The 20860-nt window shown below is 42.9% G+C and overlaps 1 protein-coding gene across 3 annotated transcripts in view; it reads left to right on the forward strand.

The window, feature by feature from the left end:
- Positions 1-20860, forward strand: part of ASAP1 (ArfGAP with SH3 domain, ankyrin repeat and PH domain 1) — a 282558-nt gene that overhangs the window by 23974 nt on the left and 237724 nt on the right. For 2 of the 3 annotated variants that reach the window (XM_059723743.1, XM_059723744.1), the window contains exons 2-3: positions 3512-3598; positions 18572-18701. In XM_059723743.1, the coding sequence (XP_059579726.1) occupies positions 3540-3598; positions 18572-18701 (189 nt within the window). In that variant the 5' untranslated portion in view covers positions 3512-3539. Of the gene's footprint in view, positions 1-3511; positions 3599-18472; positions 18702-20860 lie in introns of those variants that run through there. The other variant, XM_059723746.1, reaches the window with a different exon arrangement.

A 20860-nucleotide genomic window follows, 5' to 3' on the forward strand; every position in this document is an offset into this window, starting at 1 on the left:
GATGCAAAATATATATTTATGTTGTTATTCAGGTTAAGTATGATATTTTGGGGGAAAAGATACAAAGCAGGTGATTAAGTTACCTACGGATGACAACGCATGAATTGAAGATGCACATAATTTATAAGCACAGGCTTACCTCCCACTCTATTTCAAAAAGACTTAGTCTATACCTTCTTTCATGATCATCATCCAGTTTCTAAAATCATAGGAAAGTAGGGCTGGAAGGGACCTCAAGAATTCATCTAGTCTCAGCCCCCTGTTCAAGGCAGGATCAGGATCGTCCCTGACTAAACCATCCTAGCCAGGCGTCTGTTTAACCTGCTCTTGAAAATTTCCAGGGATGGAGATGCCACAGCTTTGCTGGGCAGCCTGCTCCAATTTATCATCACATGCATAGTCAGAAAGATCTTCCTAATCTCCAACCTAAATTTCATCTCTTGAAACCTGAGGCCTTTGCTCCTCTCTCAACATATGTAATTCAGTCTCATAATTCATCTGTATATTTTTCTGTTAATGAACGGAAAAGATGGGATCTCTAACTCGTCTGTCAAAGGAACACCCTCTTATTTAAGAAGTAGATGTAGTAAGGCACTTAAGTTGCACCATTGATTTTGATAAAACTAGTTTTATTTAAAATTCGGCATATGCTTAGCTGCTTGCCTAAATTGCAGACTTCACTATATTATTCATAAATAATAAATGACTGATATTCAGCCTTAATATTCCCTTTAATGTCATCCCATTAGTTATAATCCCTCCTATTACCTCACCCTAACAAACCATCCTCTCTCCTTGGTTTTGGGTGTCCCTCAGGTACTTGTAAAAAGTTACCACATCTTCCTTTAGACCTCATTGCTGCCTGTCAATCCAGGTTACTTACACAGCCTCCCTTACTGAGGTATCTGAACATCTCACATAAACCAAATGAATGGGCCATGGGACACTTGGAGCCCAGCAGCTCCTCCAGAGATGAATATCTTGCTGGGATCATTTGACCCCAGCAGACTTCCTGCCTATAGAAGAGGTGGCTGGACTTGGTGATCTCGCGAGGTCCCTTCCAGCCCCTAATGTCTATGAAGTCTATGAACATAATCATTTTTTCTGGCTTTTCTCTGCATGCCACTCAGTTTGCATCCATCACATTTGTACTGAGCTGCCAAGGAGTATTTTAGGGGTAGTCTCTCCAGAGCCACAGAAAGAAAATGAATATAATCATCCTTCACCACAATGACCTTCCCAGTGAGGACACAAAATCATACCAACACTACTGCCACACAGCCCAGAGCAGTACAATAATAATATAATGTACTGGAATTATCTTAAGTAGCTTGTTAGGACAGAAACAGGCAAATCAAATGGTAGATTTTGGATTGATGAGAAACTAATCAAATGCTGATAAACTATCCTCAGTTCCCAACTTAACGTAACAACTCATGTCTTGGTTGCTTGTGAGCTCTGCTTATGCTTCCATTGGTTTACAAAGCATTGAAACCTGGTCTTTTAAAGACTGATGTTACTTCAATTTTAAATAGCATAACTGTATATAAGTAGCATAGCCTACTACTGCTGGAGCAAGGCTTAATATGAGAACTAATGTGTTGAAATATCAGACACCAACAAACAGAAGAGTTAAGTTAAGAGGGGTGAGGCCAACCCCAGTGCTGACACTTCCTGTGATTTTATCATACTTGATTGCACACTGCCTGGCTGCCTGGTCTGCAAATGAAAGAACTAGCATCATGCTCAGGTCTCTTTGAGGCATTTGTTCCTCGGCACAGTTTTGTGTTTCAAAGTGCAGCCTTCAGACTGCAGAGACCCAAGCTTCGTGCTTCTCTGTCCACCTGGAAAAAAAGACATGCCTCTTCCTTTATACCTCTAATAAATCAGTGACAGGCAACAGCTCTTAACCATTTGCTGACTGCCTCTCTCACCACATTCATGTTTTTCTTAAGGTCTCAGCTCCTTTGAGGTAAATAAGTAAGGATCTCAGCTTTTTTGTTAGTTTTTAAATATATTTGTAACCATCTTAGTTGCAGAAAAAATCCTGAAAGCATTTCCTGAGTGCACCTTTCTCACTCAGAAATTAGTAGGCAGAAAAGAAAAATGAACAATACTTGACCCCAAATAATTGTAATCTCATGATTTTCAAATTAATCTTGTGATGCTTTTTTTTGTTTGTTTTTTTGAGGCTGGTCTCATGATCTTGTTTGAATGTTTGGGGTAGGCAGTATTTTGTGCCTGAGGGAGTAATTTGGAAACATTAAGTAAATTGGATAAAAGTCAAAAAGCAAAATATAAAATGTATGGTAATTACATTTTGCCATGCTTTATATGCACAAAGGGGCCAGCATACGAAGACATGGGCAATGTAATTTTTGGTATTTCTGAGTGCTTGACTTAACCTGAATGGTCAAGTCAAGGTACTTTGAACACAGGTTTTTTTTCGTCTAATATCTTTGATATGAAAAAAGTAAACTGATTCAGCAGGAATTTGATCATTTGCCACCATACTGACACCCACCTAGGTGGTCATCAGCAGGTTTAGGGCCTTTAGATCCACCACATTGACCTTTGTCACTTGTGCTAACAGAGTAACTGATACCTCTTGAAGACTGTAGTTTCCCATGGGGAGCACACCATTTGCCCATGGATTTCACAGAAGTTGCAAACAGAAGATGGATGGTGAGATTTGGGAGTCTTATTCTATTCTTAGTTTGGGTCGAATGGGCACAGACTCTTCTGCTTGTTACCATCTAGCTTTGCCTGTTCTTTCTAGCTCTAGTCCTGTCTCTTCCTCCAATCTTCTCCCCTTGTCCAAGCCACTTTATTTTGCCTATCCGATCTACTCAGGCTTTTCATCCCAGTCTATTGACTTCACCAGTTCTAATCCCAATTGGTATTTTGCCCCAGGCATTTGCCTCACCACTTCCCAGCCCCAAGCCTAATTTCCAGGTCCAGACCCAGCCCTAGCCTTCTCCTCTCCCCTGAATTTACTGTTCCAGTTTCTCTTTTAATTTCCGTCTCTTACTCTTCCCTCCCAGATCTTTGTTCCTGCCCTGTTCAGACAGTCCTATCCATTGCATTCTCCAAAAAATATCAGCATGAGGTAGAAATCCGATACATAACTTCTCTGCCTGAATGGTTGGACTTTGACAAAGTTATAAATAAATGCAAATAGGGTCTTAGTGGGATTGTCAGCTAACCCCCAAATCAGACAATGTTGCCTGCCCTGGCTATAACGGTTATGCGAATGAATGCAAAATTGAGTTGCCTACACAAAGTTGCTATCATGTAGCGATTTCTGATAAGATGATACCCCCGTGGTTTTCTAATTGGTCTGTGTACTGCGCAGAAAGTAACCAAGTAAAAAAACGTGGAATTCTTCAGCAGTGATTCTTTTTGTATATTCTGGACATTGTATCAAATATAACTTTTTTAAAGTGACCTTGCAAATTGTGTAGCTTTGTTTGGCTCTTAATTACTCCTGTCACTTTTTCTCTTTATCTAGGTAATTTTCTTGTGGTGACAGATGAGACATGAGATCTTCAGCCTCCAGGCTTTCAAGTTTTTCTTCAAGAGATTCATTATGGAATCGGTAAGAAAGCAGCAAGACATTTTAGGTCAAAATAACAGGTTTCTAGTATTTGCTGTGTACTTTTTTTTAAATCTTGGAGACAGTCCAGGTATATGAGAAACAAGGCACCAGGTCATCTTTATTCCAATCACAGTAGGTAACAATGGTTCCTTTTCTGTTTTTGTCAGTTTGGACTATAACAAAGTGTTCCTATTTTCTGGAAAAAGCCTAAATATATCAATAAGCCCTGTAAAAAAGAAAAGTCATATTTTGTCTGAACAGACACTGAAGCAAATGCTAGTATTTATAAATTATTTTACTTTGCAGTGGAAAAATATGTTTTGAAGCCGTTGAGCAAAAGAAATAGAAAAAGGAGCCCTTTGAATTTCTGTTCCATGCATGCAGATCTGATCAGGAATCTTCATTTAACTTTCCAAATAACATAGACCTGAGATCAGTCAGCTAGGACTTGTGTGGGGGTTTTAAAGAGCAGACTCATAACTTCTGGTGATGTAGAACAGCACCGAGTTGTCTAAATAGACTAGTGTTTAGTCACTCTATGAATGGTGAGTACTTTTATTTATTTATACTGTGACTTATTAAACAAAAAGCAATGTTTGAATTGCCTGAGTTAACCCACAGCAACAGTGCAGTTCAGAGTTAAGGCTGACACCCTTAATTTCGCCTCACTTAAGTGTTTCAGCTGTTGTCCTTAAGAAGATTGCATTCTACTCTAAGGCCATAATACCTATCACTCAACAGACAGGTTGGCTAGATTCCCTAGATTAGTGGTTCTCAACATTTTTAGACTTAAGGCACCCCTCAGAAAATACCAGGTCTTAGCTTTCACTCATTTTTTTAACTACAAAAAAATAATACAGGAGCTCTTTTTCTTGCAAAGACCAGAACAGGTCAGTGTGTTTTTGACATTGGGGATTCCATTTGAAATATCTGGGTTCATCTAGCCACATCTGCCTAACAGTGCTAATATTATGTAACACCCTAAAAAGGATTTTGCAGCATTTTCAGATGCTGCAGAACCTTGGTTAAGAACCACTGACCTAGATCCAACCACTGAGCTAAGTCTGGTACCTATAATTGATTTTAGACTTCCTTAGTTTTGTTGATTTACTCTATATTATTTCATCTTTTTTTATTCCATGGGGGAAAGGTAAAACTACAGCTCAGACCCTCAGAATACCCTCTACCCTGAGGGCATCTTCCAGGTGACAGCTGACTAGGCCCTTCTTTCGGACACTTATTTTGCATGGGGCTATGCACATTCTTCCCTTCTGTGTTCATTAGTAATCTGGTAATTACCCAAAGCTTAGAGTATTGCAATTAACCTATCAAGTTGTCTATGTAAATCTGATCTTGAAACATCACTTCTTGTTTTTTCTTAATTTTCCTAACTTTTCATGCAGTGACATTAGAAACACACTAATGGAGAAAGTCAGGAATAGTCTGAAATTGCTTTAAAATGAGCCTAAATCCAAATAGTTATAGCTGCAGATATGCACCCATATTTGCCAGGCAATGCCTGTTTATTTTTAAAAAATCATTTGGAAGAGCAAACTTTTAAAGCCACACAACTATGTATTGTGCAGTGTTCCTGTCATACTCTGTAATATACTGTAGCACAGGACTGTCTCAACTTCAGTGTGGCCTGGGGCTGTAAATGAAGGCTATTTGCATGCCATAGACCAGTGGTGGGCAAAATGCAGCCCTGGGGCCAGATGCGGCCCACCAGGCCATTCTATCTGGCCCTCGGGACCCCTAAAAAAATTAGAAAATTAATATTTATCTGCCCCTGGCTGACTGTCATGTGGCCCTCAATTGCTTGCAAAAACTCAATAAGTGGCCCTCCACCCAAAGTAATTGCCCACCTCTGCCTCAGACTGTGGGACCAGGGTCCCAGGATCCCGGTGCAGGCTGTATTGGCAGCACACAACACCCTGCTCGCCACTGCATAGACTTTACCAGCAGTGCGTGGTCTCCATTGCTTGGGCAGAGCTGGTGGTATGTGGACCCCACTGGGCCCTCTCCCTCCGTGCAGTGGTGGGAGAGGTGGCTAAATGAGCCTAGGCCATGTAAGGCTCAGTTGGACAGTCCTGCTGCAGTATACCAGCGTACAGAACAGATCCGTTGGGCTGCAATCATTAAGGGGATGGCACTCCTGAGAGCACCACTGAGTAGCATGCTGCCTCTCCTCCTCCTACTCCAGATGTGCCAAACCTAGAAACGAGGCAGTGAAGATGCCCTGTGGGTGCCCCTCATCCCCACCACCCTGTAGCATGCTAGAGACAGCATTCTCAAGACAGCCATGATAGGGTCCTGTGGCAGGTGCCTTCATTGACTCTCCACTTCTGGGTTTGAAGAGTGCAGAGCAGGAGTGGATAGGCAGGCTGTGCTCCTCAGTGGAGCTCCTGGGAGTGCATGGAAATGGTCTAGACATATCCTTAATGTTTCAAGCTTGGTGAAGTGTACTAGGCTGACAGCCAGGGAGGTAAAGTCCTCCATTTACCTATAAAACAGATAGAGTGTGGGGTGTGGAAGCTTCCCTCCCCCCGTCCACCTGACGTGTGCACCAACCCGACTGGAGACAGCACTTCTACAGTGAAACGAGTATTTACTTTCAGCAGTCTGCAATGGATATGATCATGATTAAGTGTTACTAAATACACAGGCAGATGGCCCATTATGGTTGGCCTTTCTACTGAAATTCCCTACAAGTAAATTTAATTTAGCATCATGTAGAGCCTGATCCATTAGAAACTAGACTGAGACCAGTGAGCTCATTTCTCAAAGGCCATCAGATACTCATCTAACAGTAGCATGCTTGGGTCAGTGTTGTCTCAGACGGTATTTTAACCAGCGACTTTGAAGCAGACGTTCTACCTCATTGCCAGCCTTTTAAATTACCCAGCCTCCCTGCTGTAGCTTCAAATGAGAAGCCAGGCTTTATTTCTATCAGGGGCTAAAAACATCCGTGACTTCACTGTAAAATCAAAGCTTGTTGAGTTATGGTAAAACCTTGAATTCTAATGCTGGTACTCTTTAAGTTTCTCATATTTTGCACATAAGCAGGCAAACAGTTTTTTCTTGAAAATATAGAACTAGAGCAAGAAATTGCTCCCTAGCTAAAACTTTGTATGCCAAGTTCAAGTCTGGAGTGACTATTTTTGGCTGGATTATAAAACCCTTTGTTTTCAGGGATTTGTAAAGGAAATGCAGATGTGCCATTAAGTTTAGTGGTTGTAGGGACCTTTCTTACAGTATCCTTCATTTGTAGACTCATTTGTATCAGCATTTTCATTTTATCACTATAATGATACAACAACTAGGATTAAATAGTGAAGTGCAAAGTGTGTGCAGTCAACACTATAATCCTCTCGGAGGGTTTCATCTGCTCATGTTCAGAGGGACATGGGCATGTTTGCCGAGTTGGGGCCTTAGAGCATAAGCTTTCCTAAGATTACAGGTTTGTGTGTGTGTACCCTGCCTACTGCAATGAAACCTCAGTCCTAATTAAGCCACAAGATGCTGCTTAAATATGCTTGACTATAAATACATACTGATAAATTATAATTGTTTACAACTGACTAGAAATTTATCTCTGATTTGAATATCACAAACATCATCTTGAACATGTCCCTTTTATTTTCCAGCGAGTCATTTTTCTGTATCCAGAAAAATTGGTGCTTTTAAATGTTTTTGGTCTAAGGGCTTTTCATTTTTGTGGGAATGAGTATCCATGTTTCTCTAAAAGCCTGTATAATAAAATGAATGCAAATATTGTACATATTGTACTTTTCACTTATTGAGCACGTAGTGCTTTAAATTCAAGGAAGTGGTTGCCACTATTTCATTATCCCTATTCCACAGGTGGGGAATATGAGGTGTAAAATGGTGGTATGTGTTGACCAAAGGGAAACCACAGTGCAGTAGTATATTGAGGAACTGAGCCCAGGTCTCCTAACTCCTACTCTGACACCCAACCCTGCCTCTACATGTGGGCCTGAATCTGCAGTCACTGGGTGCATCTACACATGTGCTTTATTGTGCATTAGCCTATTTTAATGCTCATTAAAGAGTCACTGAAAAAAACAGTGCTATTTAGTTAATGCGCATTCACTGAAGCACATAATGCATGTGTAGACTCACTCACTGTGTAGGCAAAACTCATGATGCCTTTAGTGGGAGTTTACTGCCTGAATAGGGTTGGAGAGTTGCTCAGGAAGGGATTTGGGTACATCACTTCCAATGTGAAACAGAAAATATTGAAATGTTTGCAATGGGTTGATGAATTATTTCAGTCTTTTATTCTGGCAAAGCCTGCTGCACCAGCTGCCCTGCAGCCTGTCTATTTTTGCAGTATCATTCCCACTTTTTAGTCAGCACACTTTCTCCTATAAAATCAGCTTAGATACTAGCGATTTTTCCTTCTCTTTTTTTTTTTTTTTTTTACAAAAGCTAGTTGCTGTCTCTCTCTGATTGTGAAGAAGAAACAAGCCAGTTTGGCCTGGTCTACTCACAGCCCAGTCAGCAAATGCCATCTCCCCTTTCCCTCTGTAACACCTTGCAACTCCACAAAGAAGAAAAAAAACAAGTCTACAGGCAACGACTTGGCTTACAGCAAGTTACTGGCATGACAGTCCAAACAGTGCAGCTTATATCCGACTTGCTTCCAGCAGTGATAACCATTGTGCAGTTTTCCACTGTGCTACTCTTCATCAAGGCAGTGTCCATGGGCAGGGGGATTGCTGGCACGATGGTCCAAACAGTGCTAACTATCCTATCATTATTGCCCTGCACCGAACTGGTCACTGCTTAAGTAGCCTGTCCCATCCATGTGGCCAAGCTCACCAGATACCCAAATATGCCAATTCAATTGATGATTTTTTTCCAGTAATCAACACCTGCAAGAGTTTTGTCTTCATAACGACTCAAACACACAGGGTTTTATCTCTGATATTAGGGGTGACTGGTGCCTCCTGACTGGGGGGGGGGGAGGGGGGCACAATTTGTGGGCAGGCCTGGGGGTGGGCCAAAAGCCCCTTATCCAATCCTATACTTCTGTGCCAAGGCATAGCGCCCCCCCCCCCACCCCACACCAACACGCCACCAGCCCGTGCGGCCCATTGCGTCCTGAGCAGTGCCAAGTCGGGGGCCAATCTCAGTGGGAGGGACACGTGCCCCCCCCCACCGTGTTCTCCCCTTCCAGTCGCCTGTGTCTGATATCTTTTAAGAATTAGTCCTATATGAATGTGAGCTCTGTCTTAGGCCACACATTGTGTTTCCGATGAATTAGAAAGAGAGGTAGTTAGCCATTTTAGTCAGGCAGAAGGCAGGGGAGGGTGATACCTTAGAGACTAATTTGTTCAGTGGCATAAGCTTTGGTAGACAATATTTAAATTGCTTTATGCTTTTCTATTTAGTGCCCCTGCTTTCTGCAAATCCATTCATCCATCTGGGTAGGTGTTGCCCATGAAAGCTTTTGCCCCTCTGAAATCTCTACCGTGCCATCCTGCCTTCCATATGACTGAGAGAGGGTCTCTCAAAGTGTGCATCTACAGGCCCTATACAGAATACAAAAGGCAACACACCTGCAGAAATAACAAGAGAACATATTTCATGGCATCATGCTGGTACCAGTGTGTGTTAGTTTTTGTCTACTGTTTCTGGTTTTGCAGAATACAGCGGTTCCAAAGAATAGATCATTGCTTGTTGTTACTGAGTCTGAAATGCCATTATGTGTTTGTCTGCACGACTCTTGATCTTGCATGACAAAACAGAAAAACAAGGGCAAAACTGAATCAGCATATTAGTCAGCCTAATCTCAGGGAACCTAATGCTCTACTTCATTTTCAGGATTTTTCTTTTCAGCTGTCTTTTGAGACAGCTATTGGAGTATATCTTGCATTATCATAAGCCTCTGTCACAGGATAATAAAGACAAAAATGTGGACAGCACATAACATATATAATCAGTTCTATCATTTCTGACAAAGTCAGATTTAATTTGGCACGTCTAGTGTTAAAAATGTCAGATCCTAATATTACCAAAATGTCATGTATAATAGGAAAACAATGGATTCCTTTTTGCTATCACATTAACATTGAAAGCATGTAAAACGAACCTTTTGTTGATGTTGTTGTTACTAAAAGCACAGCTAAACTGCTCTTAAACTGATCCTGTACTTTCCAAGACAGTCGCCTGTTTTCTTAGCTAATTTTAAATACCAAGTGAAGAAAATACTTGAAGTTGCCAGTTTTGAAATTGAAATCAGCTGACGCCAGTATCCAAAACAGGCATACGGCAGCAACAAAAAAATTGTTGATGCAGCTTATATATTCTACAGGCCGTACTGTAGTTTAAAAATACAGACTGTCCATCAGAATATATGTCTGATACCAATGTGATAAACAAGGGGTTCATACGAGGTAGTGAGATCCCTGCCTTCTTCTGGTTATACGGGCACCTGACTGTTGTGTCCCAATAATAACAATAATTTTGAAGACGCTTGCAAACATTAAAACCCTGAAATGTTTTAGTGAAGATATTTTGCAGTTTGTAATCTGGGCTTCTGAACAGCAAAACAGTACTGATGTCAACATTTAAAATAAATTCAGACTTTCACTGTGAGCACGTGGTGCACTTTGTGTGAGCTTAGACTTGTAAACATGCTGTATTTAAAATATATGTTTGTTATATTTCACACAAGGTTCAGTTAGCTGATTGGATGTGCTAGTGTTAGGAAACTGCTAGTGAAATTGCTCCTGACGAAAAACGTTTCAAGATGAAACACAAAATGAATAATGTTGCATGGCCTTATGTAAACAATACATCAAAAATGATGCTAGTGGACATATTTACAAGAGCTTGTTAAGGAAGCTTGGCACAGCGGATACTCATAAATGGAAATAATAAGCCAAATGAATTCTTTTTATAGCTGTTGATTTGGGCCATTTTTATAATCGGCAGGCTCAACAATCAACTGAAATTGCACCAGTAACAAATTTAGATAAGCAAACAGAGTCTAATGCCTATGTCTATGCCTATATTCATTTAATGCATTTCCCATTAAAGCTAAAGAGAGTCTTTGGCAGCTTGTTCAGGGGATAAATTATCAGTACATAGAAAACTTTACACAGGCACAAAGTTTTTCTCCTTGAGGGATTTGAAAACATTAAAAGTAGAACCACTTCTAAGATTAAACATAGCAACACTGCACAACAGGTTCAGATCAAAAGAGCAAACAATAATATTGGCCAACAATACTATCCAATGAAAATGGCAGAATACAATTATGTGAACTAGAAAACTGGGCACCAGAGCAATCTTACCATGCAATTTGTCTACTTATGTTTTTTACCTGCTAATTTCCCAACATTGCTACTGTCTTTGATTTTATTGTTGCCAAGCGGAGTTGCATGACACAGTGCTTACAGTATTAAACACTACACTAGTTCTCCCAGTAGGGCACCATTCCTGTAAAGAAAAGAGGCCACTGAGAAATGTAACTACAGTGGGCCAGTGCTGTCATTTTACCTGTCATCTCAAAGAGCAATTTCGAATATCCGCAAGCATGAAATCCTGACCCAGCTGAAGCCGCTGGAAATTTTGTCACAGATTTCAGTTGAGTCAAAATTTCACCCCTTGGTGCTTGATTTTCTGTGATGCTGCACACCTGTTTCTTCATGGACTTTGTATGACTTAATTTAGACATTCAGAAATTAAGGCCCTCCAAATTTTGCTCGTTTGGACTGTTTTCCTGCTCTATATCTCTTTCACAGGTGTGAGGTTTAGTTAGGTAAGCACAGTGAAGACATAAAGACCAACATAAGTGCAGAATAATTATTCAAATCTGGCACATGTTGGTAATGGCTGAAAGTTGTAGCTGCCTGATTGCTATTGTTTGACCTCTGGGAGATGCACAGATGATCTCAGTCCAGTTCCAAGTGGTCATGAGTGTCATAAAAAAGTAATTGCCATGAAAATAATTGCAAATGCCTTTGTTAGTAATTAAATTTATGGCTATATTCCCGAACCCATCCCTAAACATGGAGAATATCACAAAAATTGCTTTGTAAAAAGGCCAAGGACTGAACAGGTTTTAAGAAAGAACTACCATAACCCTCCCAGATGCCTGGGTTAGTAGGAAGGCCATTTCCTGGACCAAACATACCCTGAAGATGAAGAACAGATTGTAGGGCTATCTATCACAGTTTGCACTCTTTTCACCAGTATCAGCTCTATGTAAAAGAAAACAGAAAGCTATTCCCAGTATAGGACAGCAGGGACAGGAGACAAGTTTTTTATCAGAACTTTTACAAATGATGGGCATGTCAGGTTTCTACCTAATACTCTATACAAGAAAGTGCATATAGCATGTGCCCCCCAAATGTGCAACTATCTAGATTATCCTCTGAGGCAGGATTTTTGCGGCCTGAAAATCTGTATAAAGAGGGATCATGAAAGATTAGAAATGAAACCCAGATTAAAAAAATCATAGAAAAATAGAGCTGGAAGGGACCTCAAGAGGTCATTTAGTCCTACCCGCTGCTTTAAAACAGGAATATCCCTGTCTAAATCCTCTCAGCCGTGTGCCTAACCTGTACTTAAAAGCTTCTAGTGATAGAGATTTCACAACCTTTCTAGGTAATCTCTTTCAGTGCTTAACCACTCCCATAATTGGAAAATTCTTTCTAATATCCAACCTACATCTCCCTTGTTGCAATTTAGGACATTACCTACTGAAGACACAGTCTGTCACCACCCTCCTTATAATGGCCCTTTTTATATTTGAAGACTATTTTTACCGTATCAGCCACCGTCTTTTGTTTTCCAGATGAAATAATCCTAGTCCTTCCAACCTTTTCTTATATGTCATTTTTTCTAGACTTCTAATAATTTTTGTTACTGTCCATTGGACTTTTCCTAGTTTGTCCCCATCTTTCTTGAAGCATGGCACACAAACCGGAACACAATACTCTTTCTAGCTAGAGCCTCACAAATGCTGAATAGAGTGCAAGTCATTTCCTATGATTTATTAATCCATCCCAGTATGTTACAAGCATTTCTTGTAACAATATTACACCATTGACTCACATTCAGCTGGCAGTCCATGATGACCCTTGGGTCCTTTTGCGTAGTATGAAAGTCTAGCCAGACATTCCCTGCTTCGCATTGGTGCAATTGCTTATTTCTAGGTGCAGACTTCACCATTTAGAGAAGCTGTTTCCTTGCTGTGTTTTCTCTTTCCTTTGCTTTGGGATAGCATACTGTTGTGCCATATTTATGGTTTCTTTTGCTCTCCCTTACTATATCACCTTCCTAGCAGATATCATGATCAATAAAGTACTCTGTTAGCACTAGGTTCTCTAATCTGGATATTTCCAGTAGCTATTTAAAAAAAAAGTTTCATCCCCCTCTTTCTCCTGGTTTGTTTTAATATATAAGGTAGTACTACCTCCTTTTCCCTCTGTCACTCCTAAACAAGTGAAACTCATTCCAGTCATGCAAACTATTCCACCAAGTCTCAGGTATTCCAATTATACCATACTTCTATGTATGTAGTAGGATTTCCAGTGTTTCCTGTTTATTCCCCATACTTCTTGCATTAGTATGTAAACTACTTACGTGACTAGTTGATTGACCTGCTAATTTCCCTCTTACAACATTGTTAAAACTCCCTAGATTACCTCCTTTTCCTTGGCCTTTATGCAGATAACATTGCTCTAGTTCCCTCCTCACCAGGTGGGACAGACTGCATGCATAGATACCCTTCCTCTTTGTTAGGTTACTGTACTGTTCACAATAGGAAAATAAATGGGAATAAAACTGCAATATATTTAGAATCATCTGAGATAGTTAAACATTTGTATTAATTTAAATAAAAGAGTGGCATTTTATATTCAAAAGAGTGACATTCAATTTATATTAGAATTAGTACTAAGGCTTGGGCCTTGTTTCTACTGAACTCCAGATAGAGTTAGAAAAGGCCCTAAAATACTTAAAATAAATGCTGGTTAATTAACCACTTCAAGGGGAATGCAAATAATGGAGAATTATTTGGTAGTTATCAGCGGTTGATAATTGGGGGGGGGGCAGGAAAGGAGGCTGCCAGGAAATTAAGACAACGGCAAATTAAGCCATAGTAGGAAATGTTCCGCTAGGTGAATTAACCAGTTTGCTATCTGCCAATATGGTTATTTTTTGATCCACGACTTACAAGGTAAAGGAGTGTTTCAAAAAACCCTAAATGACCTCTGCAGGGTCTTCAGTACATTTAATATTTTCAGAAACTCTAAATACTTTTAAGAAGTAAGGAACAGTTGTGTTGAGAAGCTTCCCTTTCTGTCCTTATGGAAATAGATTTCTTTCTCCAGTATTTTTTCTACTTAAAAACGTAAAGAAAACTTGATATAAGATTTTCAGTGATTTCTAATTTTTTGCTGATGTGTCTGATGATGTAACACAATGAAGCCAATCTATCCCTTCCATCTTAAAAACACCTGATGCTTGATTCTACTTACTCTCCAATGTACCTGACCCTCCTCCTTTGACTGAAAGTGCCATTTACCGTGTCTCTTTCTGGTCAGAGACTCCCTCCTCACCCTCTTTGCCCTGCTGGCTGCCTTTAATATTGTTACCCTTGTTTGTGGTCTTACTGTTCCTGGCCCTTCTTTTATGATACCATTCTGTCCTGATTTCCCTTCTACCTCTTTAATTTCTAGTCCAGTATTTCATTCCTTCCCCATTCCTATTTTTAGGGTGGAACCCACACAATTCTGCTCTTGGCTTCCTTTTTCTAAATTTCCTCCCCACCCTCTCTCTTCATCATCTCATGACTTGAACTATCATCTGTAAGCTGTACGGATGGTAAAACTGAGCCCTACATCGTGGTACGGGAAAGCCAGACCATATGAATAAGCAGAAGCCACATGACCATATGAAGGCCAAGTAATGTGTTCAGGAAAAGCCATTTCAGAGTTCTCTGGCAAAGAAAACATGCAAGCTCTGCTGAGGACATTCATTTATGGGTATGCACAAAGTTCACGCTTGTGTTTTATATACTTACTCAAACAGTGCGGGATTATTTTTATTTAGTTTTATTTTAGGATTTTTAGGATTATAGTACAATGTAGTTCCTTACATGCAGGGCATCTCTACACATGCCATTAGTGTGCAGCAATAAACTGCAGAGCTTATTGCTCTACAGTTTATTGCTCCCGGGAAGCTCTTGGGCATGCTGTTAATGCATGTGCCTGGACCACAGCACATTGAGCTGGGTCACAGCAGCCCCAGCTGGCAGGGCCCCGGGGGGTCAACCTGCCAGGCCAGGGATCCTCTGACCCGGTTCAGTGTACTGCGGAGGGGCTGGCTGGGGCATGAAGTTGCTAAAATGTGGGGCTATCCGGTCGGTAGGCAGTCCTTGCACTGAAACACCCTTGTGCCCCGGCTGGGTCAGCATCTGTATGTGCGCTGCTGTGCACAAAAAAAAATCTGCAGCAGTGTAGCACTTATACAAGTATCATGGTTAAAATCCTTGAAGTGGATACATGCACCCAAGAAATGTTCTTTCTTGGTTAGTTTTTAGGAATATGCATATGGAGAGGGCTCTTGGAGTCCAGCAGGTACTGTGAGAACCTCAAGTGAAGGAGGAGGGGGAACCATACAATGTAATGTTCAAATCAGCCTGAAGGACAGATGAGGTTGGCAATTATTTGGGCCTCTCAAGACCTAAGCTTGTTTCAAAAGAAAACAAAAACAAACAACAGATGGGTATAAAACTTGAAGCGAAATAGTAAAAGGAACCAATTTTTATTATTGCTGTTAAATCGTAGCGTTACAAAGCAAGAAATATGAATGTTACCCCACTCAGAAACAGGATGGAAAGTTAATACTTGTGCGTTCCCGATGCCCTTTGTTTCTGTTTTAGAAAATGTCAGGCTACTATTTCTGTTGTTTGAATGTATCTAGGAGGAAATGGTGGTGAGCTATACATACAGTCATTTCAGTATTAAAAATACACATGTTGCACTCCATAAAGGTTTGGAAATGATGTTAGCAATTTATAGTATAGGTTTCAAGGCTCCTGGCAAGGATAGCATAATTTTCAATGATTCGTGTATGTAACAGATTTGTTGGAAATGTGTTGTTTATATTTTATCATGCAATCATCTATGCTCTATTTCTTGGTACCAGTGAAAACTGGAAGCTGCGAGGAGAAAATAATTAGCTTGCCTGGACTATTTCACCAGGAACATACTCTAAGATATGAAATATTTCCATCCCCCATACCATAAAATGCTTGCAGCACGAGGATTTGCGAGCGCCAAAAACAGCAAAGGGGGGTTAATTGGATGGCTATGATGGGCTTTAAAGGGGGAAAAAATCTACAGCTTTGCCTTTGAGAGTAATCTTCATCTGATTAGATGGACTGGGATTCATCCAGGCACTAGGTTTGCAAGTTACTGATTTGTGCCTTGGTGGGTGAGGACCAAATTCCCTGATGCTGAAATGCTGCTGGAATTTACCGCTTGTTCCCACATGCGGCGCACATTCAAGTGATGTGACGCTCCTCTGGGATTCTCCCACCCCGGTGGGTGAAGTCATAACAAGGGACCAGACTGTAGAGCAGCATCGCTGAGGCTAAAACCCGACGACCAGTTTAATTGGAGGCTGCAATTGCATCAGAACAGGCACAGGGCGGTCATTTCCACACAGGCCTTCAATGGCAATTAATACAGATTAGCTGAGATTGTTCAGATTGTTCGGCAGCAATGCGAATATTCCTGCGAGTATTCCTTCGGATACTTCCCAGACATTTCACATGGGACAGTGGACTTGCCTGTCAGGTTGGGGGTTCGCTGTGAGACAAGATGCTCAAATCACAATCAAACTGGTTGTCAGCACCCCCAACCCCCGCCCAGTTATGGAGGATGAAGCTATTTCCTATTTCAGGAAGAATCATGGAAAATCATTAGGGTTGGCAAGGACCTTGGGAGGTCAACTAGTCCAGCCCCCTGCTCAAAGTAGGACCATCCCCAATTATATCATCCCAGCCAGGGTTTTTATCTATCCAGGTGTTAAAAACCTCCAAGGATGGAGACACCATCACCTCTCTAATTGACGTGTTGCAGTCCAAGCTTACTGTCCTCATGAGAGAGGTTTTCCTAATATCCAACTTAAACTTCCCTTGCTGCAACTTGAGACCGTTGCTCCTTGCTCTGTCATCTGTCCCCACTGAGAACAGTCCAGCTCCATCCTCTTTCAAACCCCGCTTCAGAGAGTCGAAGGCTGTTATTAAGCCCCTCCAGACTAAATAAGCCCAGTTTCCTCAGCTGTCTGTTCCCCAGACCCTGAACCAAGTCCGTTCCTCCTGAAATACGGATTCTGTCGGATGGTTTGGACAGGGACGATCCTGCCGCAGGCCCCGCCGGGGTTGAGCGCATGACCTCCGGAGGTGCCTTCCAGTTCTCTAGGATTTGTGAAATAGCTTGGGCAAGCTGACTGTTTTCTCCTCACAGCCTAACATACTCCAGCCTGGTCATAAAAAGAGAAGGCAGGGCAGGTTTACACATTACAGGCCAAGCAAGGACTGAGCACGCATTCAGATGATATATGAGGGCTGTTCAAAAAGTGTCAAGACCGATGCTGTAGGAAAAAAAATATTTTATTTACAGGGGTTTCGGCTTAATCTCCATCAAAGTACGCTCTGTCTGCAGCCGCACACTGCTCCCAGCGCTTCTGCCGTTGTTGGAAGCACCTCCGATGAGCAGTTGGTGGATTCGCTAACAGCTGCTCAGTCGCATTTCGTGTTATGGTTTCCACATCACAAAATCTTCCTCCTTTCCAGGTTTTCTTTAGTTGAGGGAAGAGAAAAAATTTGCACCGAATCCCACAAATGCTGCAGCCTCCATACTCACCTGGTATGGCCCTTTGTGACCCTCCACTAAAGCAGACCTTGAAAGGAAGAAGATTTTGTGAGATATAGATGGATGGATAGATGGATAGAAAGACAGCTGGATAGATAGAAAGATGGATGGATGGATGGATGGATGGATGGATGGATGGATGGATGGATGGATGGACAGATTGACTGATGGATGGATGGATAGATAGATCGACTGACGGATGGATGGATGGATGGATGGATGGATGGATGGATGATCAATGGATGGATAGATAGAAAAATAGATGGATGGATGGATGGATTGATCGACAGATGGATAGATAGATTGACTGATCGATGAATGGATGGATGGACAGATAGATCAATGGATAGATCGACTGATCAATGGATGGATAGATGGATCAACTGATCGATGAATGGATGGATGGATGGATAGATGGATGCATAGATTGATAAATCAATTGATGGATGATAGATGGATAGATTGATAGATTAATCGATAGACGGATAGATCGATTGATAGATCACTGGATAGATGGATGGACAGACAGATCGATTAATTGATGGATGGATAAATAGATCGATTGATCGATGGATGAGATCGACTGATAGACCGACAGATGGATCGATGCGTGGATCTAGCACAAGGTTTCCTGAGCTGAACCTCCCTTCAGCATCGCCAGGGGCAGCCCCGCGCAGCCCCCTCTCCCACCCCACACACACACACACACACACACACACACACACACACACACACACACACACACGAGAGCTCCGCGCGCGGGGAAGGGGGTGGGGCTGCCCCGGGCGCGCGTGGCCACCAACCGCCGCTGGGGGCCGGGGGGGCGTGGCCGGGGCGGGGCGGGCCCTGCGCGTGCGCACGTCAGCCCTGTCACGTGACGCGGCGGGGGGCGGGGCGGTGTCAGTCAGTCGGGCGGGGGCTGTCAGCGGCGGCGCAGCGCGATCCTGTCCCGCCGCCTCCGAGCCCGCCCAGCCAGCGCCGGGCCGGGGCAGCGGCCGGGGGAGCCCGCCCGCCCGCCCGCCCGCCGCGTGCTAACGCGCCTTCCCCGCAGGACCATGCCGGACCAGATCAGCGTGTGCGAGTTCATCGCCGAGACCACGGAGGACTACAACTCGCCCACCACGTCCAGCTTCACCACGCGCCTGCAGAACTGCCGCAACACCGTCACGCTGCTGGAGGAGGTGAGCACGGCGGGCGGGCGGGCGGGCTCCCCCGGGGCAGGGGCAGGGGCAGGGGCGGGTCGGCCCGGCCCTTGCCTGGTGCCGCCCGTCGCGTTGCGAGCCAGGTGCAGAAGGGCCGAGGACCCCGCGCCGTGCGGGAAGGGGGCTGCAGGGAGTCTCCCGACGCCCCCCGTCCCGGGGAAAGCCACCCCGGTGCCCCCCTCCTCCCCCCACCACACCCCACTGGTTTCCCAAGCGGCCGGCGAGCGTTGCCCGAGCCCCTCGCCAGCCCTGGCCGGCCACAAGTGAGACTCAGCTTCCGAAATCTCCCAGCACTCGAGATGCGAAGGGGTCCGTGTTAAAAGCGACGCTTTTCGGGGTCTCGGGAGCCGGCTGGGTCGGACTGGCGTGACAGGATGGACGTCCCCTGTAGTCAGATCATCTCCCTTCACGGTGTCCTTGTTGTTGTTGTCGTCGCCGTCTCGGGTAATTTCAGCTGGTAGCAGGGCGAGGATAAGACAATAAGTTCACGAACATCTTTTCTTTTTTCGTCTTTTAAAACAAGCGTGTAACGCTGATTAAGTTCTACCCTAACTTTCCCGGCTTATACAGATGAGTCACTTCATAAGTCCTACCCGCTTTAATGATCAGACGTTCGGCTTGTTCGCTTCTGCGCTTGACAGCGTTGCTGCCTTTTGTTCCCAGCGTGTGAAGTCGGGAAAGACATAGTTTGGCGTTACGTATCGTGGTGTTCAAGTGAAATTGATACCTACCGATACCTCCGATCCCACTGTAGTGTGTCGGGACGGTGCATAGTTTGGAGCTGTTGAGTATAAAATATCGGAAGCTGTCAAAAATCTCTCGTGTCTGACAATAATTGGGTGTATCACAGTGTGGTTGGAGGATCAGCAGTGGGCATTGTACCTATTTGCATCGGTATTTTTGGGATTGGTTCATGTAACAGCATACTGTACGCCCTGATTAGAAGAGCAGCCGTTTAATTGATGCCACGGTGTGGGGGGAGGGAGACTTAAGTTCAAAGTGGATATTCCTCATCTACTAACATTTAGGTAAGTTTTTATTTAGCAGGGGGATGAAATGAGATGAATCAGTAGCTGTGCCACTACATACTGCAGAAATATTTAACTTATTGTTTGAAGTTAGGGAAGGTTTGCAAAGAAATAAATGCCAAAGTTTAGAGTATAACTTCTGGACTGCTCCAGGTAAGAACTTTGTATATAATATATATTGCAGTCCCTGTTCTGGCGGCAGCAGGCTTGAACGTAATGCAGGCTGCTAAGGTACAGCTAGCAGGGTAGCAGATCAGCACCAGCTAACTGCACAGGTGTCTACTTCTAGTAGTCTTGCGTATGCACTTGTTCGCTTGCTTGCTCTCGCTTGTGTGCTCGCTGTTTCCCCCTTTTTGTTTGTTCCTTACACTCTAATTTGTGCCAAGAAGACTTCTCAGATACATAATTCCTTTTGTTGCGTTGAAACGGATTCTTATTCTGCGTAAGAAGGTGTCATGTTTGTGGCCTGGTTTAGTTCTGCTTTCCTCTTTGTTTTTTTTCCCTAAGCAAAAAGTCAGAGTACAGCTTATTCAACTGTCTCAGCACACTGATGTGTGCTCCCTTGTTCAGGCATCCTTTGATATCATGCTAGCTGGGTCCTAAAGCCTTCTTCACAGGAGGTCTTAGATTGCATAGAGTGGCAATTTAAGCGGAGTTTTTGGTGAAAAGTCAGGGCAGACAGCCTTGCCAAATAACTCCGATGAGTGTGTTCAGCTACTGACAAGTTTTTAGAAGAATGTGTGAATAAGATGCCTTAAGAGGACATCCGAAGGCTAAGAGGAGTTCTATGAAGTCTTCCTGGAAATTTCAGCATTTTTCCTAGCAATAAAATGAGATGTAATGTGCATTATCAAGAGAGAAAAAAGGTAGCGCGCACTGGGGCCGAGCAAGGAACCTCACTAGGCAGTGGAGCTGGTATGTTAGTTTATATTCTTAAATTCACTTTGACTGATCTTGCCCTCCCTTTGCCATGCAGTCTGCATAGTCTAGTAAATGAGATTACTGTCAGTGTGCTAGCAGGTAGTGCTAGTTTTAAGAGAATATAGAATGTTAATAGAGAGCAAACTTTGAATTGCACAGGTTTTTCCACAAACAAATGATTCTTCTCAT

The sequence above is a fragment of the Alligator mississippiensis genome, chromosome 3, assembly GCF_030867095.1.
Source record: "Alligator mississippiensis isolate rAllMis1 chromosome 3, rAllMis1, whole genome shotgun sequence".
NCBI classification, from domain to species: Eukaryota; Metazoa; Chordata; order Crocodylia; family Alligatoridae; genus Alligator; species Alligator mississippiensis.